The sequence below is a fragment of the Henckelia pumila genome, chromosome 1 (genome assembly GCF_033568475.1).
Source record: "Henckelia pumila isolate YLH828 chromosome 1, ASM3356847v2, whole genome shotgun sequence".
In the NCBI taxonomy this organism is placed as follows: domain Eukaryota; kingdom Viridiplantae; phylum Streptophyta; class Magnoliopsida; order Lamiales; family Gesneriaceae; genus Henckelia; species Henckelia pumila.
In genome coordinates, this window is record NC_133120.1 from 53,944,494 (window position 1) to 53,969,853 (window position 25,360).

At 37.4% G+C, this 25,360-nt stretch overlaps 1 protein-coding gene across 2 annotated transcripts; it reads left to right on the forward strand.

The window, feature by feature from the left end:
* The first annotated feature begins 722 nt into the window (after positions 1-722).
* Positions 723-25,360, forward strand: LOC140878035 (histone H3-lysine(4) N-trimethyltransferase ATX1-like). 2 transcript variants are annotated; one of them, XM_073281636.1, is made up of 25 exons: positions 723-1,602; positions 1,722-1,773; positions 1,980-2,054; positions 2,149-2,368; positions 5,074-5,197; positions 5,339-5,443; positions 6,622-6,827; positions 7,191-7,283; positions 7,400-7,497; positions 8,149-8,316; positions 9,181-9,318; positions 10,449-10,496; positions 11,395-11,512; positions 11,616-11,681; positions 11,754-11,815; positions 18,527-18,583; positions 19,347-19,415; positions 19,584-19,779; positions 20,516-20,797; positions 21,746-21,807; positions 21,888-21,965; positions 23,343-23,438; positions 24,106-24,209; positions 24,287-24,433; positions 25,057-25,360. In XM_073281636.1, exons 1-24 carry the CDS (start codon positions 959-961, stop codon positions 24,426-24,428), a joined length of 3,303 nt encoding a protein of 1,100 aa, XP_073137737.1. In that variant the 5' UTR covers positions 723-958; the 3' UTR covers positions 24,429-24,433; positions 25,057-25,360. The 2 variants fall into 2 exon arrangements, with proteins under 2 accessions (XP_073137737.1, XP_073137741.1); XM_073281640.1 differs by lacking the exon at positions 21,888-21,965.

A 25,360-nucleotide genomic window follows, 5' to 3' on the forward strand; every position in this document is an offset into this window, starting at 1 on the left:
TGCCCTCACCGGTAGGGTCGAACGAACCCCAAAAAGTATTGATCACACTCCACCTTCTATATATAATTTATCATTAGACAAATTTGCTCTTAAACTAACTTTCCTTGTATTTTAAATTTTTTATTTACTTTCAAAAAATACTCAAATACAATATTTTTGTATATCAACAACTAAAATAAAATATTTTTAAAAACTATCAAAAATTTTTAACATACCTAAATAGAATATAAAAACAATATTTTAATCTACAAATGTGATAATAGAAATATTTTATATCAAATTTTAATATGGCACAAAATATTGGTAAACCGTAAAATCATAAAAAAATATAAACTATTGAAATATAAAACATTTTAATTTACCAAAAACTTCTTAAAATTTAAAACCTCGAAAAATACAAATTATGTTACAATTTGTGATAAAAAATAATAATGTATGTGCATTATTTTTTATAATATTCAAAAAATCCTGCACCCTATGGTGCAGGTGATTATTAATATATATATATATATATATAAAGTTTTTTTATGGTGTCCAACACTATATGTCCACTTCATGTCCACTATGTACAAGTCAACTCATCTATTGTATCGATCAACTCATCTATTATACATGGTGGGCATGAAGTGGACATATAGTGTTGGACACTATAAAAGAATTATATATATATATATATATATATATATATGTGTGTGTGTGAACGGGAACCCTTGTTGCCGCATGTTGCCAACGTTGAGACACTGACAGAGAGGACAGACTCACACACACATGTACTATATATATTCGCCATCGCCCAGTGGTGACAAACGGCGGGAAATCTGATTATTTCCCCTCTCAAAAACCCTAATAAAAAATTCCCTTTTAATCTTCCTCACGGCAATCAAAAGAAAGAGGTGCAAGATTTCAAAAATTGAAGCAAATCGTGAATTCATTCAGACTAAAAACTTCCCAATCTCCCATGGTTGCAGCATTCCCGACTTCGAATTTGTCCCCCATCGCTGCTGAGGAGAAGCACGGCGTGAAATTGATTGCTCCGCCGTTGGAAGAGCACGATGAGGATGAGTTCCAGAGGGGTAACGCTCCTCTCAAGTACATGACCCTTTGCGAGGTGTACTCCGCGACCTCGCCTTGTGTCACCGCTTCTGGATTGAAGAAAGTTAAGGCTGCCGCCCGTAAGCCATCACATCAGGAAATGGAAGGCGGTGATCAAGTGCGTATGGTGGTGATTAAACCAGCCGTAACTCGGGTTTACTCACGGCAGAAGAAAAGGAAGGAGATGTCGTATTTAGAAATGGAATCGAGTGAGGGCGGTTTAAGTGGGACACCGGAGGTAGAGGAAGGAGGTGGGAAGAGTGTTTCAAAGCGGAGGAAAGTTGGAAGCAGCACGGAGTTGAGGAAATTGGGGGTTGATTGCGAGGAGTTGGGTAAATTAGACTTTTCTCGTAATGTTGATAAAGTTAAACGTCCAAGTGTTGAGAAATATACTAATCCTGATTCCAGTGTCTTTGATCGGAAGAGTAGAAAGGGGAAAAATGATCCAGATGTTTTTTCCAAGAGCGTTTTGAAGAAATCAGGAGGTGTTAAGACAAAAAAATGGGTTTGGTACTGTAAATTACTTCTTTTTTTTTTTTTTTTATTTTTTTAGATCATTCCCAGGTTTACTATCTGAGAACATTCTGTCAGGTTTGGCATCTAAATTGGGTTTTCCATGTGGTTTGCAGGCTCAGCTTTGAGGGCATTGATCCTAAGAAATTTATAGGGTTACAATGCAAGGTATGGACTTTAATTGAATTGAAAGGGGGCATGGGAATTTTTGTGCATATATGATGTTGTTGCATTAATAAATTTATCCATCATGACCTGTATCCAATTTCTTACTGTGATTGGAGGTCATGGGCTAATCATATCAACAATGGAAAAATTAACAGTTTTTGTGAATTTTACATGCACTCGTGCCCACATGACTTTAAATGGAACAGGTGTACTGGCCACTTGATGCACGTTGGTATTCTGGCTGCGTGCTTGGTTATAATTTGGAGGCTGGGCGACATCATGTATTGTTCTTACACTTTTGATTAATTGAGATACACAATGCTGTGCTTTTTCATACAATGACATGAATCATGGACATTTTGGTGTGTGATGTAGGTGAAATATGAGGACGATGAGGAGGAGAATTTAATTTTGGCAAATGAACGAGTCAAGTTCTATGTCTCCCATGAGGGAATGCGAAGTTTAAAGTTGAGGTTCCTTGAGAATAGTTCAGAAACTGATGCTATTGATGTGAATGAGATGATGGTGTTGGCTGCGAGTTTGGATGATTGCCAGGAGGTTGACTGTGGGGATATAATTTGGGCTAAACTTACTGGTGCGCTTGCGCCCCTTTGATTTTTTTAAAAGTTAAAACATTGCATATCATTTATAGTATATGTTTCTACTGGATTACCCTTCATAATATAATGAATTTTATGTTACTTTGCGATGTTATATTTTTGAAAACAATTGCTATTGGAAGTTGCTTCTTTTTTGCCCATTTCTCATCCTGCCAAAAAGAGCTGCCATATGCCATTAGGTATTGTTCATGAATTCCCTTTGCTAGTAGGATAATAATGCATTTATTGCACCTCTGAGGATTATTGAAGAGATTCCTCTTTTTTGAGTGAGAGAATTTGCCTAAATAACCGGTACTGGTAATTAAGCTGAGTGATACAGATTTTGCTTTAGCGTCTTTTCAGTTAGTGGCTGAGTATGCAGATTTTGGACATTTGGCATTTGGCAATGATTAATGATACAGTAATTTTATGCAAATCAGCATTCATAATGGGGACAATCATTTCAAACATTATGCATAGGGTGCTGCAACAAGATGCATATACTTATTGCTGTTAAATTAATGATATCATCACACCACAATTACCGCAGTGGGAAAGCAAGAAGATGTTGCCATGTTCACAGTTTATCATCTCGTTATAGAAAATTATGATCCATGATAAAGTAAGTTCTTTCGTATGTTAAGTTCATGTTGGAGGCTACAAAATATTCATTTTTATAATATACTGTAGCTATGCTAGTGAAACAAACGGCTCGTGCAGAATGGATTTGTGCACATTGTTTACATTTAAGAACTTAAATTGCAGAAATGATCGATAAAGAAGAATTTTTTTGCTTATTCTTTTTTGATTGAGTACTAAGAAAGTGATCAACAAAATTTAATTTGGGTTAATGAACCATTGATAGTAGATCCTAAAACATTTCCTCGATTTTTTCGTGGCCTTACTTGATGTGCTTAGAAAAAAACTACTAAGAAAATGTTCAACAAAATTTAGTTTGGGTTCAATGAACCTAGGCATTGATGGTAGATCCCAAAACTTGTCCTCAGTTTTTTTTCGTGGCCATACTTGGAGGGGATTTAGTCTATGCAGGAAATTTAATATATAGAAGTCCTTTTCTTTCAATTGTAAAACTGATGTTTTGTAAAATTATATGATGAAATCGATATGCAAGTATTTTGGAGCACTGTTGCTTCAGTATGCATTTAATGCAAAACAAGCCCTTTGATACATGCCATGGAGTGCATAACAACTTTGATTTCTTTCGCTCCACTTGTTGGACATGCATCTATTTCCCCACCTTCATTTCCCAATATCAGATCTGACAATTAGAAATTGCAGTTCTAAATAACACAGATAGAATATAATATAATGAGTTTGGAGTTCATCATTGTATTAAATTATTTCTTCAAAGTTGTATTGGCTTTTTTTTGGTGTGTATACGATCAAGGAGTTTTAAGGTTCTTGTGCGGTGCATAGTCCACGAGTTACGAGCTCATGAAAGTCCATGTGGCCCCCCTTGGCCTTGCTTCATGCTGCAGATGGAACCTCGGTGTCTATTGTCATGATATTTTAATTGGTTCATTTTTTGAAGCTATTGTAATGATGATGAGTTAATGAACTTTCTATGACGAGAATTTTTAGAACGCGTTGGGCACTAGCACGCTTTTGTGGACCACTTGTTCACTGTTTGTATTCTAAATCAATTTACATTATTAATAATATTCTAGTTTCTTATAAAAAAAAAGAATTTTTAGAACGCGTTCTTGATAAACAGTATTGTAGAACAGTTAAATGTATTGATTCTTTGGTAATTACTTATTTTTGTATTGACTAGCGTACATAAAATTCTTAAGTTGCGGACGAGAGAAAAAAAATTAAGTCAGCTGGGTTTTATTTTCCTATTTCTTACCTGGAATGCAGATAGTGAACTATCATACTGGACAACAGTTGTAAAATATGTCACATTTAAATCTAAAACAACATATTGTCGCAATAACTACTTGTTAAGAAAAAGACAAACCCATCAACCAGTCCCTACCATTGAAATCAAACAATTGCATGTTTGATGAAGAATTTAGAAATTTATTTTAAAGGAAAGATTGCCTTCTACCCTCGTCCCATAAGCTTCGGAAACTTGTCTAAACATCTGGATTTTAAATACGTAACTGAGATTAGTTGGAATTAACAGTCTCCATTTAAAACCTGATACCGGTCCTTTGATCATAATTATTTGGTCTCCAGATTTGTTTAATGAGATTCCTAAAATTGATATTAAATGCCCGTTAACTTTCCTTTTTTTTTTTTTTTAATTTTTAATTTTCTCCCATTTATTGTCTGATGCCTGTTGTCTGATTCTTGCTTTTCTTTCTCTCATTTAATTACTCTTGAGAAAGTTCCACTACCATTTTTCAAAATTTAGCCATGATGTATTAAAGTAACATTTACATAAAAAGTGCTATTTGTTGCATAGAGTTTTGTTATTTTGGAAATAACTGGCTATCATTTAGGTTTACATGGTATTTGTTTTGTTGCTTGTAAATTTTGGAGGTTAGTCTGTTCGTTACCTCCTATGTACTAAATTCTTCCGAGTTAATGAACTGGTAGGGCCTCACCCCCCTCCTCATAAATTCAGTGGCTTTACCGAAAAAGGCACTTCTATTTTGACGCACAGAGTTTGACTTTTATCAAACAGTGCAAGAGCTAAAACCCATTTTCAGTTAAGTTATCAAATTTTATGTAGGCCATGCTGTTTGGCCAGCTATTGTTCTAGAAGAATCTCAAGTGCGTGCACGCAAAGGTTTAAACAATACATCTGGGGAAAAATCAGTCCTAGTGCAGTTCTTTGGCACCTATGATTTTGCCAGGTATCCTTTCTTTTAATGTTTTGAAGAAATTTTCCTACCCAAGACTATGAGGCAATTGTCGCAGTGATTATGCAGCTGGAAATCACGAGTATTTTTTTTGGGTAGTCTAATGGATTTTTGATTGCTTCTTATAACATTCAGGGTAACGAAGAAACAGGTCATCTCCTTTCTCAAGGGCCTTCTTTCTTCCTGCCATTTGAAGTGCAAGAAACCAGCTTTTGCTCGAGCATTGGAGGAGGCAAAAATGTGAGTGTTGTCAGTTTAAGTGCTTAAAGCTCATATCTTTGGAATTGTGAATGAACTAGCTTGCATTTGCATAACAGTATTCTGAGGTAAGGAAAAAGTGAGAATGCAGAACCTCATCATGTTTTTCTTGTCTTTTTTTTTTTCCAATCAAGAAATGTGAATTTATTTATCAAAAGAGTTAGGTTATCATACTCAGGGGGCATATCTGAGCGAGTCAACAAATACAAGTGGCAAAGAACACAAACGATACATAGTACATTGGTCGTATCCGGGCAGTCAAGTTAAAAAACTAAGCGGGGTTGACGATTTACATTTAAATTGTGGCAAGTCTTGATTTACTGTGTCGTCAATACCTTTCTCTAGAGTGCATTAAAATTGATCCACTTTTCCACAGTTCTTTTTCTTGAGTAAATAATTCAGGTGAACTTTGTACATATTTATTTATTTTTTGTCAGCTTGCTGTTACCCATTTTGAACATTGTGTTGACTGACACATTCCCTTCTAAAATCCAAATCTGAACATATGGATCATTCTTTTGATTTTTTTTTTCTTTTTACATTGCATGGTTTTTAATTGAAAACAAACTGTTTGACTGTTATTGTTTAATCGACTTTCTCTCATGTATTTCAGTCGTTGGTACAAATGCGATGAGAACCTTTTATAACCTGATCATACCAAATAAAACCATGGCTGGCTGTCCAGAGATGGTGTGAGTTATTGATTTGAATGGCCAAACACCTTTATGTCACGTGTTGATTGTCAAACCCATGTTTATAAATTTTAACTTCCCATGGTTTGAAAGGTTTGTTTTCAACATTTTTGTTGTATAGAATGGCAGTTTCTCTAATTAGGCTAGAAAAAAAGTATCGAGGAATTTTTTTTCTGAGGATTCTCCCATCTCTGAATGGGGAGATAATGCCTCATTGCCTTATCATATGGGTTTGGGATGAATTGCAGACTGACACCTTGGTTTCATGCATATAAGGACAATTAACGTGTTGTGTATTAAATATTTGCTTGTTTTGGGTCATATTAATGAATATGAATCATATGCTAAGCATAGAGGAATTTAAAAATTGTGTTAAAATTTTGTGGAGAAAAAAGTTTAACAAAATGGTGCATCTCTTATGATTGCTAATTCTTAACGATTATTAAGATATTGGATGCATTTTATTAGGTATCTTAGTAAACAGAAGCTCCCGAAAGAAATGCTACAGCTGCGAGATGGTGGTGAGGCTGATAATAATGATATTGGAAGTGGAGAGCAAGAATATACTGATTCAGGTGATGAAGAGTGCCTAAGCCATGAAGAAATATCAAGGAAGCTTGAAGACCTCAAGAGCTGCCAACTTGAATCTGGAGAGTTGCAAGTGATTAAACTTGGTAGGTCTTGATTAGTTAACATCTCTGAACATTCTATTGGTAAAAGGATTCTCTCTAAATGTTATTGGACTTGCTGTTTCTGTTTTGTAGTCTTAGAGTTTTACTTCTCCTATTTTGAGTGTTCCATATTGCCACTGCCTGATATTGCAAATACATAAGAGCCTGCAGTATAATGGGGCTTGATTTTGAAAAGGTGGCCCCAAAGGCTATGGACCTTTAACACTAACTATTACATCTATTTTGCATATTTGTGATAGCATCTATGGCGTCGTGATTCCTCATTTTTACTTTTGAAGGGAGTAGATATTCTCATATAATTCATGAACCAACTCTTAAGCACATTACTTGTGATTGGACATGCAGGAAAGATTGTCAAAGACACTGATAATTTCCAAAATGAGAGATTTATATGGCCTGAGGGGTATACTGCTATGAGGAAGTTTTCTTCAATAGCGGGTGATTTACTGCTGTTGATGTCTGTTTGGGTTGTAACTTAATCATCGATTTTCATGGTATCCTGTGTTATTATTGGCCTTATCCTTGTTCTGTATTTGGTTTTAATCTGTCTTCAGATCCACGTGTGCGCGCCTTATATAAGATGCAAGTACTAAGAGATGTCAACTCGAGGACCAGACCTCTATTTAGAGTTACAACAGATGATGGAGAAGAGGTATCAGGCAGTGATATTATTTATAAGACTATCAGTTTCTCCTTGTTCCATTCTTGTGCATTTACTTTTTATTCATTGTCTTTCTATGCATTCATTTACTTTTCATGTTCATTGTTAATTTTCATGGCCTTTTCACTTTACTTTTATTTTTTTGATGCTATTTCATGTGCCTTTACTATAGTGTTCTCAAGAATTGCCATGCCTGATGTTTAACTTCAGCTCTTGTGCTTTTGGATGTGAATCTAAATCGCTTGCTTCAAATTTGAGTTGTGATTTGTCCTTGTGAATGTAATCTCAACTCAAGTATGTGAATTATGTTATTGAGGCATCCTAGAGACTACTATGAAATGAATTAAAATTATATATATGCAATCTCATTGTGTTTTAATTTTCTTTCATCATTAAAAGTGTCTGTTTCAATTAAATGACAATATCCATGCTGCGGTTTGCATATATTTTTCTTCAACTTAAGCCAATTGATAAGGTTCTTTGTTGCTTTTTTACCTTTTATTATGGGGTTCCCTTACCATCTCTTTGATTTGTTTTGTTCTTGATTGATTCAATGTAAATTTTATTTGAACTTGTTTTACCTAGCTATATACACAATTAATACAGATCTATCTTTTTTTGTTGATTTATTTTTCCTTGCAGTTTAACGGATCAACTCCATCTGCTTCTTGGAATAAAATATATGAAAGGGTTAGGAAGGTGCGAACAAGCTTTTCTGATCACAACGCTGCTGTTGAAACTGAACAGGGTTTTAAATCCGGGTCATTTATGTTTGGTTTTTCACACCCAAAAGTTTCGAAACTCATCCAGGTAGGCATGTACAATCATGCTATCTATTACTTGAAGAATCTAGTCTTCTCTCCTAAGCATTTACCAAGTTAAATTGATCTGCACACTAGTTTTACCCCTAGGAATCGATATTTCATTGACCTTGGCACCTCGCTTTATGTTGTCCACGCATGTACGCGAAATGACCAATTTTTCAATTGGGCAATGCATGTAAAATTACAGTTCAACTACTTTTTGAGTGAGTTTGATTATGTAAAATTTTTAGAATGTAATATCCTGTGTAAGCCTTAAACAACTTCAAATTTCCCTTTTATCAAGATAATTTAGACCATATAGAAATTGAATCGAAATAAGAGCCTGATCCGGTGATCCCAATCAATATTTCATGACATATAAATGTGTTATTTTGACAATTCGGTTGGACCTTCTGCATTTTCCCTCAATAGACTACGTGGGAGAGCTATTTCTTTTTTCCCCACAAGTTAGGATTAGAATATTAGGAAAATATCTTGCTATTTATGTCAACTGTTCCTAAACATAACGGTCACAGTTGCATGTAAATTTCCGTCTTCTGGTGTATCTTATCCAGACTTCTGTATTTTCGTAATCGGCATTTATCTTAAAATCATCCGGAGCGAAATATATCAATGGCATGTGTCATACATACCGGGAAGGATGTGTGTATTCATGTATGTATTTGTTCTATATTTACTGTTACGTTAGGGCTACAGTTTGTTTGTTTTTGCCTTAAACCCTCATTGGTAATTTAGTGATTTCTTTGTTAAAAAAAAAATTTAGTGATTTCTTATTGCAGTGAAAGAATTGTTTGAGCCTGTGTTTCTGATGCCTATCATGGGTCGTAAATTTTCATTCTAATATTTGCAGGAAATGTCAAATTCCAGACAGAAATCAAGATCTTCTCAATCTGCATCTAAAAGAACCAAGGGCAGTTCTTCTGGTTACAGATCTGTTCACGTTGAATGGAGGGACCTTGATAAGTGCAATGTTTGCCATATGGATGAGGTAAATATTATTTTCTAGTTACGGGTTAGCTGTATTAATTAAATTCCGGTTTAACTTTTCCTCTTTTACTTCTGGAGCAAGAAGTTCTTCAGTGTGTTGCTTTCTCATTTTTCTTTGAAAATGACTCAAAGATATTTGTTCACTCTTTATATCATTTCTTTCTTGCTTAGCAAATGAATCACGAAAAGTATGCGGATCATTACTATGTTAGGAGGATGATTGATAAATGACGCTCACTCCTTTTATTACATTTCTTAAAACTTCGTTAAGTCATGTGCCTGGTAATAAGTTGGATTTTTTATCGACAAACCATCCACCATAATTAATGCGATGTTTTTATCAAGAGAGCAAATAGTGTTGAGCATTAAATGGTTGAATTATTTCAATCCTCGTTCTAGTTAACATCTCAAAACACCATTCCAAATTCATCAGCAGCTTTTGCAAATCAATGTCCTCAGACCCTAATGAATGAAATATAAAACAGCAGTCAATATTTCAAGAGTAAAGCAGAAACTATAAATGGTGGGTGCCAGTGGAAAAATTAGGAAAGAATAAGGGGACGCAATGGGGAAGGATTGGAAAGAGGAAAAAATGGCAGCTGGCTCTGTGGTGGTGATGATGGTGATTGGGTTGTCTTGAAGTGGTGGTGGAAGAAGTTGTGAGCTCTGCCGTGGTGTGGAACTGTGTTGGTGTCGAAAGTCAAATGGGACTTAATTTTTGGAAGGAGGCAGGATCTAAAGGGTGGGGATGGTGCTGGTAGCTGAGGAAAAGAGTTGCTGGAAGTGGTTTGGCAGTAGAACAGAACCCTTGACTATACTCCAGATCTGGGTTACCTTGAGCAGCCCTACTGCTTGGACTTTTCAGTGAAAATATGATGCTTTTCAGAAGATGGATCTTCTGTACAGGAAGATCCAGGAATTATAATAATGAGTAAAACATCGTTTTAGAGAATGTAAAAAGGATGGTATAATTGCATTCAAATTTAATCTTACCAGGCAGTTGGTTTAGGCTTTGTTACATTTCAATAATCCCATCACTGTATTTGTCTCTGAAACTATCTTCAGCCTCTCGAGGTATCAATTTTGCAGAGTTCTCACTGTCTCTGCTCATGCACATTTTTTTTACTTCAGGAGTACGAGAGTAATTTATTCCTTCAGTGTGACAAATGCAGAATGATGGTATGTCTGTGTTTTTACCTTTTATGTTTTCCTTTGTCTTTAAATTGAAATCTTCTACTTCTATTTATGCATCTCCTACCGTAGCTTCCTATCTTGGTTGTTTCCTTAAGTTAATGCTTGATACATAGGAATGGAATGAGCATTCCCAAAGCTATTCCAGAACACATGATCAGTATTAGGAATGTCTATTCCCAGATTAATGGGAATAGAATCTGGGAATATTCATTCCCTCCATTTCCTATGGGATTAACCAATCTATTCCTACTATTTATTTCAATTACAATTCATAAGATTGAAATCAAATTTTGAATGGTCATTCCATTCCCTTTTTACTTTTTATTATTATACCAATCATAAAATGGTATATAAATGACATTCATCTTCTATCCGATCCATTCCAAAGCTTTCCATTCCCATCTTATCCCATTCCTGACTACCATAAAGTTATGGCTGCATCCAGAATCCCATGCCGATTAGCTTTATATGTTAATCCTAAAAGTTTTTGCTGTAGCATGCTGCAGTTTATAGGTGACTTTATATGTGTTTTTTTAAAATATCCAGAATAAAGCTGCTGGATGATATTATGATCTGTATCCAGCAGTAAACTATCTGTAGCTGAAAGCAAAATAATTTACTTATTCATTGCTGTCTTATAGCATGAGCTTGTTGGCTGATTTTTTCTAGCACATTCGAAGGCCCCTTGAATTGAATCGGCAATGGCTTCTGCAATCTTTGAAGACTGCGATTTTTTCATTAGCGATTAAAATTTCCTGCTTCCATCTGTCTCACTGGCAATCTTTTTTGGTTATCTTTAAGATGAAATGATTGTCACTTTTCATTTTTATTAAATTTTTGCTTGATCCCTATTACCTGTAACATCAAGTAAATATTCATCCAGGTGCATGCTAGATGCTATGGTGAACTTGAGCCTACTGGTGGCGCTCTTTGGTTGTGCAACTTGTGTCGTCCTGGAGCTCCTGAACTTCCTCCTCCCTGCTGCTTGTGTCCTATTATAGGTTTTTAAAAATCCATCTGTTTATTTTCCTCCGTCAATTTCGTCTGTATGTCTATTTGGCGCATTACTGTTTGTTATAATAATGTGACTATGCCATGATTTAGGAGGTGCCATGAAGCCGACCACAGATGGGCAGTGGGCCCATCTGGCTTGTGCTATATGGATACCAGGTTTGTGTCTTCACTTTTTTTTCCCTTGTGCATAAAAGTATTGAAGTTAATAAATTAATTTGTTGTAACCAGAAACTTGTTTATCTGATATTAAGAAAATGGAGCCAATTGATGGTATTCACAGAATCCATAAGGTATCTTCTCTCCTTCCAGTATCCCTTGTGTTAAGTTCTGGCTTCTTCTCAATAAATATTATCATGATTAGCTACTTTTGAGGTGCTTTAATTCCTTTTTTACGAACTCTGCTGATTTACTCCTTACAAAAAGCTTCAAAATGCTAGGCAGTGTTCTTATTGTTTCAGTTTAGTTTTTTACTGAAAATTATATTACTGAATATTTTTACATTTTTATTTTCTTAATTTTGATAAGAAACACAAATATTATATAATTAAAATAGGAGTTGCGTACAAAAGTGGACCAGTGGTCCACAAATTCCTCTAAACTATTTCGAAAGATTAGCTAATTCAAGACTAAACTCCAATCTCTATACAAATCTGAAATCGCATACGATTGAAATTCTGTTAAATTATTTATCCAAGCTGCTACTGTCAACTTAATCTTATCCCATATCTCTCCAACCGAAGCTTCTTCGTCTTCGAAGATCCTCCTGTTTCTTTCCAGCCATACGATCCAGCAAACACAATGGATTATAGCTGCTTAGAGAATTTTCCCCCTTTTTCCTAGTGAGCACCCCAAATCTGCTGTGAACAAATCCTTGGTGGTCTTTGGTATCACCCACAACAAACCAAACTCCTTAAGCGCTAACCACCATAAGGAGCTTGTGAATGGACAATGAACCAGCATATGATCCTGACTCTCTCCTCCTTTCTTGCACAGCACACACCAATTAGGGTTCAGAAGACATTTCGGAAATCTCTTTTGGATCAGATCACAAGTCGGCACTTTATCCAACACCGCAATCCATGAGAAAGCCTTTACTTTAGAAGGAATCTGAGCTTTCCAGAGTGTATGAAAAAGATCAAATTTTGGAAACAAAGCTTCCGGAAAGAAAGACTCAAAGAAGGATTTCACTGAAAACTCTCCCGAGACATCCCACTCCCAACACCTAACATCCTCTACTCCCTCCACAATACTAACCCTGCCCAAAACCTCCATCAATCTGATTAAATCGCCCAGCTCCTCATCTCTAAGATCACGACAAAAATTAAAATTCCAAAAAAATGAGTCAATCAATGAAGATGAATCTCTAGAAAGAAAATGTGAAATGGGCTTATTATGAACTCTTGAAATCTGAAAAAGAAGAGGGAAAATGATCTTAAAAGAGGATTGCCCTATTCAACAGTCCTCCCAAAATCTAATTCTATCTCCCCCCTTAACCACTAACCTCACTGATTGAATGAAAGCCAAATAAATCCTAGAAATGAACTTCCACGGGCTCCTGAAAGTGTTATGCCTTGCCCATCCCGCGTCCCAACCGTTGTCATACATGCCGTATTTGCTAACTACAATCCTCTTCCACAGTGTGTTCCCCCCTTTGAGAAACGCCACCACCATTTTCTTAACAAAGCTTTATTCCGCAAGCCAATATTGCCAATTCCCAGACCTCCCCTGTTCTTTGGAATGTTAACCTTATCCCAAGCCACCAAGTGGCAGTGTTTATCCCCATTCCGGCCCGTCCCACAAAAAATCCCTCATTAACTTCTCCAGGGACTCAGCTACCCCCCTAGGGATTCTGAATAGCGACAAGTAATACACCGGAATGGCGTTCATGACTGCCGAAATCAGTGTAAGCCTACCTCCTCTAGATAGGAAAGCTTTCTTCCAACTCGCTAGCTTTTTCGACATTTTAAACAAAACCGGTTCCCAAAAAGAGGCCTTGATTGGATTACCTCCCAAAGGAACCCCCAAGTATTGAATTGGCCAAGACTCCACCCCGCACCCAAACTCCCTGGCCATCTCCTCCTCCACTTCAGCCTCATAGTTAATGCTCAACAAAGAACTCTTTTCCATATTGATCTTTAAACCAAACATGCCACTGAAAGAAATCAGAATGTCCTTCAAAAATCTCAATTGTCTTTCATTCTTCACAAAAAATAAAGAATCGTCAGCAAATTGGATATGAAAAACCTCTACCCTTTCTCTTCCTATTTCCCACCCTTGGATAAAGTTCATGACCTTTGCCTTGTCCATCAATCTAGCCAAAACATCAGCCACCAAATTAAAAAGAAAAGGAGATAAAGAATCACCTGCCTTAAGCCTTTTTCTCCTTTTATTTTGCCACAAGGCCTGCCGTTAATAATGATCGAGTAGTTAACGTTGCCTAGGCAACCCTTGATCCATCTTCTCCACCTGTCACCGAAGCCCTTCTTCATTAGTACAAAATCCAAAAATTGGAAGTCCACATTATCGTATGCTTTCTCAAAGTCTGCCTTGAAAACCCATCCTTTCTTCTTCTTCAATCTGAAGTCTTCTACCATCTCGTTGGCTATGAGACAACAGTCGAGGATCTGCCGTCCTTCAATGAAAGCTCTTTGTGAATCCGCAATCGTAGTAGTCATTACCTTCTTCAGACGTGAAGCCAACACTTTTGCCATTATCTTATACAGACTGGTTACCAAACTAATAGGCCTAAAGTCCTTTATGCGCTGTGAATCTTTCTTTTTTGGAATCAAACAAATATAGGTTTCGTTTGTCACTCCATTAACTATTCCTTTCTCATAAAACTCCTCAAAAACCTTCACTAAATCCCCTTTTATTACATGCCAACACTCCTGATAAACTTTTAGTGAAAAGCCATCAGCGCCCGGAGATTTCGATCCATCGCACTTAAACACTGCTTTTTTGATTTCTTGTTCCGAGAACGGAAGCTCAAGCTGTAACATTTCGTCTCGATCGATTGGACTCCATTCTATGCCCTCGATGCCAAAACCCCGGTTTCAAGAATTGCTGAATAACTTTCGATAGAATTCAATCACTTCCTCCTTGATAAGCTCACTGTCTGTGCAGAAATTTCCATCTTCCAGTTCCAATTTCTCAATCTTTGACCTACTCCTCTGCCTAAGCAACGAATGGAAGAATTTCGTGTTACAATCCCCTTCCTTCAGCCATTTAACTTTTGCTTTCTGATGTTCTTTTTGAGCATTTCTACATACTAGCTCCTCTATTTCACTCCTAATGGCTCTTCTCTCTATCACCATACTGTCAACCCATTGTCCCTCCCTCTCCTGTATATCCAACTCCTTAATCTGATTTTCCAGTTCCTTTCTTCTCGCATCAAGGTTCCCAAACTTTTTTGTGTTCCACTTTCTAATGTCCGATTTAATGTCCTTCAATTTTCTCATGAATTTATACTCCTCCCACCCGTGCAAATTTTTGCTTGTCCACCATTTAGAGAACTCATCTCTGAAGTTGTTATGTCTTAGCCACATGTTTTCAAACCTAAAAAGAGTTGGGCCCCACTCCCCCTGTGACGTGTCCAGTATCAAAGGATTATGATCTGATGTTATTCTCGGCAATATCAACTGTCTACTAAACTTGAACATCTCTTTCCATCCACCTGAGAATAAAAATCTATCCAGCCTACAACAAATAGGTGAAGCGTGCATATTGGACCATGTGAATTTTCCATTCAAAAGCGGTGGATCACACAACTCGAGCTCCGTGATCAAGGAATCAAAATTTCTCATGCTGCTGGTCATAGTACTGCTGTTCATCTTCTCACTCAAAGATCTCACCACATTAAAATCTCCTCCTAAACACCAATTAGGGCTACACAGAACCTTCAAACCTGCTAACTTATCCCAGAGATTTTGACGATCCTTTGGATTACATGGACCACATACCGCCGAAAACCACCAATGCAAACTTCTGCCCTTTTCTATCTTTATCGATACTGAGAATTCTCCGATCAAATTATCCGTCACTGATACCGACTTTGAATCCCATTCCAATAAAATTCCCCCCCGATCTGCCCAAAGCTGGCAACTCCAGCCACCCCACAAATCTAGACTTCCACAAACTAGCGATAAATCTCCTCTCCACCCTGACTTGCTTAGTTTCTTGGAATACCACTACATCCGGTTTTTCTCTATGAAGAATCGTCCGTATCAAACTCCTCCTGCTGCTGGACCCTCCCCCTCTAATATTCCAAGAGAATATCTTCATGAAACCACTCCAAGACCCGAAACTTTCTTACTCTCATACGATACTCTAGCTGCTGTAGAATCTCTTAAAGTGTTGGAACTCTTGTGATCCGTGCACACAGTTGCTGCTTTGTCTAAAGTTACTCTGCTAACTTCCAATCTAGCGAGGCTGTGAGGCAATCGTTGATTGCTACTTTCTGCCCCAGCAGATCACTGACCTCCTTTTCCCCTTGAGAAAGTGGAATGTTCCCAGCTCCCAAAACGTCTTTTACAATCTGATCAACCGGCTTTATATTCAACAGTGAGGTTGTACCCTCCCCCTACTGCTTCCTCACCCTCCCCGACAAAAGGAAAAGGAATGGACGAAAGAATATGGAATAGAGATTTGGAAGGAACGCTTACCGAATCCCCCTTTGGTTCAGGATAATCCTCATGGGCCGAAGGTTGAATAGAATACATACCTGCTGGAGATCCGAAGATGCCCCTGATGTCCTCCAAACCTACTTGAGTCTGAGAATTGTTGAGTGATCCCCATTCCTGATTACTATCTGTAACGAACGAATCAGAGACCTCTGAGATGCTATTTCCGCCGTATTCTTTAGCCGAGTCTTCCTCCATCCACTCTGAATCCTTATTGAGTAACCCTGTCATTTCCGGTCCCAGTGACTCTCCTTTCCTGCCTCCCTCCGCTATTACTGAATTACGTTGATCAACCACGATTTGTTTTCTCCTAGCATACACAATGTTGAACCGTGAAGCCGATTGTTCCTCTATTGCTGCGGCTTTGTCTTTGAGAACCAGCCCAATCTTCTCCACTCCTTCCTCCAAAGAAGACTGAATAACACCCTTCCTAAATTCTTCCAACCCCTTAGGGCTATACTTGTTAAGATTTTTGATGTGTTCACCTTTAACTGGTGGTTCAACCCCCTGTTCTCTCAAAACCTGACTGCTCTCCATTACCGGATTTTTGAGGTTGATCAGCCTGCTCTTTGATAGCTATGCTTCCCTTACACTGGAAGATATCGGTTTGTTAATCCACCCCCCCCCCCCCCCCCCCCCCCCCCAAAATCCAACTGTCGCCCTCGGGCCATCAGTCACAACTTGAGCATACGAGCGTTTTTCGAAGATGTCGTACGCTTCAACGTTAACAGAGTTCACTACAATGCGAACCACCAAGGGTCCGCGAATCGTTTCAATTTGCAGGAAGCTATTTATGAAACCTCCCTCCGGACCTACTACCTTGATTTTAGCAGCTGATAAGTCTTTAAGCATAGTGGTATCCGAACTGATATCCAGCAACCCGCCGCATTGCTCACCCACACTTCTAAGCAGCTCCTTAGACCATAAATCCCAAGGAAGACCTAATATGCTCACCCAACTGTTGCATCATGCGAATACTTCCTGTTCCCTGTTAATATCAGGTTTCCACTCTTCGAAGAACAATGTCACTCTTCTTTCGAAGAAACATTTCTTAATCTTCAGATAGAATGATGCTTCTTCATCGTTATTAGGCCACCACGCCGCTTTGTTAGCTTGGAATGGATAAATCTCGATCCTCCTCTTCACAACCTTTCCTAGGGTAGCCCGAACCGAAACCCAAGATATGTTAACCCTCTCCTTAGTAATAATAATTGCTTTCTTCCAATCCTTGACTTGGCACTGATGTAATTCTTCCTTAGCCTCCACTGACCAATTTTCCTTGTTGAGCGAAGCCTTATTTCCGTTCTGTTGAAACACCCGAGATCTTCTGCGGTCAGCAATAGGATCGAATCCTGGAGTCCTCCTGTGTCTTAGGAAGAAAGATATCTGATTGGCAAGACGTTTCCACCCCCACTCCTTGCGCCCACTAGGAATTATAATACGCTGCTTGATGCCTTTCTGAGAAATTTTGCTTACTTCCAGCGAACTACCTCTGCCGTGAACGATTCTATGTATGTAGATAACGTCCTCCTTATCTCTCCATTTGAAGAAAGCCGGGCAAGCTTCAGGCCTCTTAGCATAAACCCATATCTTAGACCATAACCAATGGGCTATGTTAAAGTTTACCTCCAGAAGATAACTAGCCTTCCTTGTTCTCTCTGTCAAGCACAACGAAGCTCCCCTCGAATCCATTCTACTTAGAAACAATTTCTGTTCTATCCTAACTTCTTCCACCATCTTAGAAATCGGCCGCTCATAATAAACCTCTCTGTCATGCCGAAACCCATCCCTCCTAGCCATCCTTGAAACCGATCCGACTCGACGCAGCTAAGAAGACGCCGAGCTGAAGCCCTGATACAAACAAAAACCCAAAGAAGAAAAGAAAAGAAGAAAAGAAAAACTATTGCGAGCGAGGAAAGGGAAAGCAAAGGGTAAAATAGAAACCAGCCTAACAACGACAAGACTGGCGAAGGGAGAAAAGAAAGGAAGAAGAAAATGAAGAGCACCGACGCGAGAGCTAGGCCTGCGCCGGTAGAAGCAAAGAAAAGTAGACGAAAAGAGAAGGCGAAATTTTGAATTTTGAAACCCTAGATCCTTGTAAAAAAATCACTCCCTATGAAGTAATCGGAACCCTAAACGGCCGGAAGTGGCCACCGTCGCCGTCTGCCACCGGAGTAAGCACCGCCGTGGCTGGGTCAGGCGTCGGCTACGCCATACCTAAGGGAGAGAATTGCGTAAAATATATCTTTCGATTTATGCGATAACATCTTTTATGTAAAAGCACAAATGATGGCTTACATTTTTATTTTCTTAATTCTGAAGGGACGCTGGAAGCTATTATGTAGCATTTGTGGTGTTCCGTATGGTGCATGTATTCAGGTAGATTATTCATGGTTCTTTCTGCTCTGTGCCTGGGTTTCACTCTCTTATTTTTCTTATGGTCTTGCCTTCTTTAGAGGTTTTGATGTCCCGTTATCTTTCTTTCTTTCTTTCTTTCTTTCTTTCTTTCAAGGTGTTGCTAGGATGTAGCTGCCATGTCTGTGATTGAAACACTAATGGACAAATTTTCTTCCACATTTAATTTTTTTATACTTCTGCATATTGTTCTTGTGGAAAATTTCTGTTCTCACGATTCATGAATATTTCCGTAACTCGTACGAAATCAACTTCCTTAGAGATTCTACAACTGAGAATAATTTTGATTTCTAATTTATTTCGTTTTGGGGTTTATGCTTAATATGTGTGTGGCGAGTTGCTAGTATTCTCCCAGTCTGTTTAATTTACATTGCCATTACACAATGATCTTCATACCATACCCCTATTATACTTCATGTTTCAGAGAAAATGAACTGGGAAAGATTACTTATCATAATTCTTAGTTTTCACTCCTCTAGTATGCTTTTGTTAGATATTATTCTTCAGGATCATCATAGAATGGACAATGACAGTTTGCGTTTTGTGCTTCACTGGTAAACAGATGGCCGTAGTTACAGGCATGGCCATTGCAATTTGGGCTATGTAACATTTATATTGCTCCAGATTTACATCATGCTATTTCAATTACGATGGCAACTTTCTGATGTAATGTTTGGTTTCTTTAGTTCAGTTTCATTGCGTCATCTTGTTTCCTCCCCTTTTGCAGTGTTCAAACAGTACTTGTCGTGTGGCATATCACCCTCTCTGTGCACGGGTTGCTGGCTTTTGTGTCGAGGTATTAAATGACTGGAGTTTGCCTACACTCGAGTACGGAGGAATAATGTTTATCCTCCGTTTGGAGTAGTGCTTTTTTCCTTCTATTAGTTTATTCACACTTACTGTTATATTGCCAACTGTCTGCTAATAATTCTTACATTCACGTGTACTTTTATATTATATGAAGCCTGAGGATGTTGATCGATTGCATTTCATTCCTTTTGACGAGGATGAGGAGGATCAGTGCATTCAATTATTTTCCTTCTGCAAGAAACATGGACCCTTGTCAAATGATCCTTTGCCCAACGAACGAATTGAACAGCAAGCCTGTGAACGCGGAGACTATACTCCACCTTCAAATCCGTCTGGCTGTGCCCGTACAGGTATGATGATCGATCATTTGCTTGTTTGATTTATTTTTTGCATTTTATACATGACACATTCAGAATCATCAGCGTCATTTGAAAATGCTACTTGTGTGCGTATTCATTTGGTGCTAGGTGATTGAGGAGGGTTGACTGTGAAAATGTGAATTATTGAATCCACTTAGTAACCTTTCAAATCTTTTCCAGGAGAAATAAACTTGCAATCTTTTATGCTCAGTTCTTTGTCTTGGATCTTTTCTCCTCAGTTCGTTGCCATGTTGATTCTCTTACTCAATGTAGAATTTTTACATGAGTGTAGTGGTTTGTCGTGAGGGATATGGATGATTCTTATTTAGAGGATTTTAATTTTAATAGGGTTTCTTTTGGTGGAAGAGCTTCCATTCATGTTCTCTAGTTAGAATTTTTTTTTATCCTTTCTAAGTTTCTTGTTGAGTGGTAGAGAAGAGCTTCTGTTTGTAAATAAGAGCACTTGTCCACGAATCTGTTCTATAACTCAAATCACTTGATGTTGTGAGTTGATGATGCACAACAGCTGATTTTACAAATAAGATTTAGATTGTGTAGTTTACCAAGTTTAAGAATGTTTTGTTATGAATTTTGATTGCCTCTTTCTCTGGAATTCTATTGCATCAAACATTGAGTTGCTAATGGATTGTTTGCTCTCGTTATTGTTCATCTGGATTGTTATATGCATGTAAATTATCATCCCATTATGGATTTTCTTTGCAAGTAGAGCCATACAGTTCTCTCAAAAGACGAGGGAGAAATGAACCTGAAGTTCTTGCCGCTGCTTCATCAAAGCGCTTGTATTTGGAGAACACCCCATACTTGGTCGGTGGATACAGCCCTCATATGCCATTTTGGAACAAATCCTCCAGTGCACTTGATGGCTCTAAATATTCTGTTGACCTTCAGAAGCTACAGATGCATCAACTTGACTCATCTAGCGAGATGCTTTTGGTGTCTGACAAGTACAAGTTCATGAGGGACACCTTCAGAAAGAGACTCGCATTTGGTAAGCTTTTCTGAAGATATTAAGGATAATTTTTCTTTTGCTGCTTGGTGGAGGAAAGGTCTCACTTGGATGCTTGTTATGCTGTCAATATTTTCTTCTGCTCCTTTCATCTCATTTTTCAAATCCTGGGAGTCTCCGGTCTGGCTTGCCTTCAATGAAGTTTAAACATAAACATTTGATTGCTAACGATAGCGCTTGTTTCTCTCCACTAAGTCGACCTTTCTAAATATAAATGCATGAGGTGGTAGAACAACCAGCATTTTTTGCTGCATTATTCATCTGGAACTTGTATCATGTTGTGCTTACGAAAAACATTTCTGGCTGCTAATGTCTCACCTACCACACTACTTGCTTTATCTTTTCATTATCTTTACAGCCTTTTCCTTTTTCATGGAACCATTCAATTCATTGGACTGTTGAACATGACCAGAAGTTCTTGGTTTTGTGTCTCACGGTCTGAGTTTCACATTCATTGGTCAATGTGTTTAATTCAATCACACCTGGATCTTTTCCGTTCGTTACTTCATTAAGCCATACCAGTTTGGGGTTTACGTGTGTTGTTTCTACGTGATTCAATACTTACTATTGGTTACTCATGTATTTCGTGGCATATCTTTCACAACCCTTAATTGAACAAATTTTTGGATAAGAACTGAATTATGTGCATGCAAATGTTTTGAATCATTATGTCCCTAACCTGATCACCAATCATTCTTCATAAATTATGTGTGGTACACAAAACTACTTCTGTGTTCACACACCTTATCGCAATCAGAACTTGAGTAAAGTGATAAATGGAGGAGGATGGATCTATTCAATTCATATTTTTTTCATTTCATTTGATTTGAGTTATTTGTTTGTAATCAATCAAAATTATTATTAACCTTTTTCTGGATTCGTGGAAATTTTAATTTTGATTGTTCACGTCTAAACTATTCTTGGTTTCAGGGAAATCTAGGATACATGGTTTTGGTGTCTTCACTAAATGTCCGCATAGGGCGGGAGACATGGTAAATTGCTTTGATCATCTTATATTGCATATTAATTCTGATAGTTTACATTATAAATATTTTACATTCTTTCATTGTAGATAGTTGAGTATACTGGGGAAATTATTCGACCTTCGGTGGCTGATAAAAGGGAGCTTTCAATTTATAATTCACTAGTTGTAAGTAACTCCATCTGTTTTGATGAAATTGTTTTTTGATATGATCACTGAAACTTAGGCGTTAAGTCGCATGCCAATAAGGTCTATGGATAGACTGGTGCCTAATCCAAAATATTCCATGGGTATGTCGTGGCTGAGACATACTTCAAAGTCCGAGGGATCCATGGTATTTTTCCACAAATAAAACTGGATTTGTGTTTTCTCAAATTGAAGTGAACAAAATGAATTTGTTTCCTTAATTCGCGATTGATTCATAATTTCTGAGATATTTTAGTCAAATAAGATGCAGAAACATGGCTAATCTAGGCATTGTACGGATATATTTAATTGATTATACTTGCTGATAACCTAATCTCGATATGCTGGACATAGTAACTCAGTCAGAATTACAAGTTCATTGTTCTTATTCCTTCTTTTCCCTGATTCACTGCTACATCACTTCTATTCGACTATTGATTTAGTGGATACCTGGTTTGATAACAACACTCACTCCCAATGAGATGAAATGCACGCACTACTCTTTTCCATCTTGATGCAACTGTTTAATGTATTTGCTTGTATACCTGATGTTATAAGATTCACCATCATGTCAAAGTGTGATGCGTCACATTATATCTTCTGCTTAAGTTATTATTAATTTTTTCTAAGTCAAACAAGTTGCTTTCTTCAAGTCAATTTCCTAAAGAGTGCTCCATCAGCCACTTAATATACCTCTAAAAAACTCCCATATGTGTTGATAGAAGGAAGAGATAATAGTGCTGCCTTCTAACAGACTGTCCTGGAAATGCACATTTATATGGCATATCTCATTTAGGGACATCAATCTGTATTTTCTGGTTTCGTTGGTTATAGAGCAATTCATTCTTTTAAAATTGATTTGTATTTCCAATTTTGTCTGTAGATCTCTCTTCTGTCCCTCCCCCCTCCTCTCTGCATGTGCTCCAGCTCATCTTATACAAAATGTTATTATTTAAATTATTTAATTAGTTCCATCATCCGCTGCCTGTGTATCACATTCCAACAGCAATTGACTCTTCCAGATGCATTTTCTGTTGAAATCGTGAACTCTTGTTTGATGTGTGCATTTGTTTTTGTCAGATGCATGCACATTACTGTCTTCAACACTTACATGTGTTAGAATGTCTAACAATTCAATTAAATGTGTAATAGACATTTATTACATTGTTTGGTTATTTGAATGACTATTTGAGTATTTGTTCACCAAGCTTAGTATTATGTGTAATGTGTATATCATCCTGGGTTTGTGTGTATCCATAATTTTTCACAGTGAGAAGATGAAATATATTTGCATCTGGAGTAAAAGTAGCTCACTAGATAGCATCTACTGCTTTTGAATCTTTAAACTCTTTCATGCAGGGTGCTGGGACTTACATGTTTCGTGTTGATGATGAACGGGTCGTGGATGCCACAAGGGCTGGAAGCATAGCACATTTGATTAATCACTCATGTGAAGTATGTATGGAGCTTATAACCACTGTTTGTTTTTTGAAGCAATGTTCTCTTTATTGTAGAAAGATCAAAGTGACGCTAAGACTAAGTTCTCTGGTTTGAATGGATTTTTGGGTTCTTAAAATCCTAATTTAAAATTTCCTAGGAAGTTTATGGTGCTTTATATGAAAATGTATCTCCTCCAACTTGTTTCAGTTGTGAAATATGCTTGTTTCAAAAAGATGCAATTTACCTGTTACTGGAGACACAAATTGCTGTTTGATTTTGTTGGATGCTATTATGAAGATCAATTGAATGTCTATTGGTTGTGTTCTATCTCCAATCCAAGCCTAAAGGTCTGGGAGATTGGTTAAATTGTTCTTCTCATGATTCATTTGTGCTGGTGGAAAATAAATCTCCATCTGGACTTGAAGTTGGGGACGTGATATTACCTACATTGTTTCATGCCTGCGAAGTTATGATTAGGTGTGCGGTAGTGCTGACTTTTGGTAATCTTGTGAAGTTATCGCCATAGCTATAAACTTGATTTGTGTTTTTGTGTTTTTTGTTGGAGGATTTTGCTCCCTCGTGGAGAAATAACTAAATGTTCAACAGCAATTGCTGTCACATCAGTCATCCTTTGGATTTTGTTCTAGTAATTTTGTCCTCAAAAGTTCGGTTTTTGTTTCAGCCGAATTGCTATTCAAGGACTATTAGTATCAATGGCAATGACCACATCATTATATTTGCCAAACGAGATATAAAACAGTGGGAAGAATTGACATATGATTACAGGTAATTCACCTTGTCATATAACTGTATTTTGTGTTTATTTCCAAAACATCAGTTAATGGGTTTCCTCCGATCTTCAGGTTTGCGTCAAAAGACCAACGGCTAGCTTGTTATTGCGGATTTCCTAGGTGCCGGGGTGTTGTGAATGATGCTGAATCCGTGGAACGAGAAAAAGGGATATATGTACCCCGTAGTGAACTGAAAGACTGGGAAGGTGAATGAAACAGGTCAGTCAGTCAGCCCACGATTCCCTCTAGTTTCTTTAATATTTATTTACTTTTTTATTCTTAAGTCATTACAATTATGAATATAGCCCATCAGTTTCTCTATCTCACCCTCTTGACCTTGCTCATTTCCTTTATTGAACTTGAAACATGATATGCAGTCAAGCACGTCAAACATGACCTTAAATTATTGTACCCTTTCTTTCTATAAAACCTGTAACTTGAGAGCATACTTCGACAATTTTAAGTTCTATTATTAGTGAAGCCTAGAAGGCCTTTGCTATACAGTCCAACATAGACAGGAGTCCTTGGATTTATAGATGCTATCGAGTTTTTGTAGAATTTAGAAGTGTCTATGCAAATCATTTGTTTCTGATATTGTTAGTTGGAGAGATACAAATGGTGCACACATTCTGTAGGACTAAATCATCCTTGCTATAGAGTCGAACTCGGATGTATCTTCTATATCAAAGATTAAATATGGATGCTGGAAATGAAAGGAACAAGAAAAGATGTAGGACCTTAAATATGTGCGCGTTAGACTAGGACTAGGAAATTAATTGTCAGGACTGTTATTATGTTTTCATCCACGAGATATTAATGACATTTTTATGTACTGTGTGCAGGACCTGTAGCGTATTTGGTACATGGGATAAGATCAAATTGTTTTTTGGAGCCTCCGTCTTCCGGCAACCTTGTTGGAGCCGGCATTTGATTGCAGAGAGAGCTCAACTATGTTTTTCTTTCTGCTCAACTCAACATTCTTAACATTATTATCAAGCAAATAAGGTTTGACTCAGTTCTTATGATATATAGGTGAAACTTTGGAACTATTTTTCTTTTTAAATTCGAAGTCTGTTGACATGCTGAATGTTCTGTAAATTGGTTTTCTGAGGTATTAAAAAAAGAAAGAAAAAAAAGAGAACCACA

What these genes read in the sequence shown, in the direction of transcription:
- LOC140878035 (XM_073281636.1), top strand. Translation starts at nt 959, where the DNA reads ATGGTTGCAGCATTCCCGACTTCGAATTTGTCCCCCATCGCTGCTGAG. An exon ending in CTGCTTGTGTCCTATTATAG is followed by an intron (nt 11,513 to 11,615) that starts GTTTTTAAAAAT and finishes GCCATGATTTAG; the next exon opens with GAGGTGCCATGAAGCCGACC. An exon ending in GTCTGGCTGTGCCCGTACAG is followed by an intron (nt 19,780 to 20,515) that starts GTATGATGATCG and finishes CTTTGCAAGTAG; the next exon opens with AGCCATACAGTTCTCTCAAA.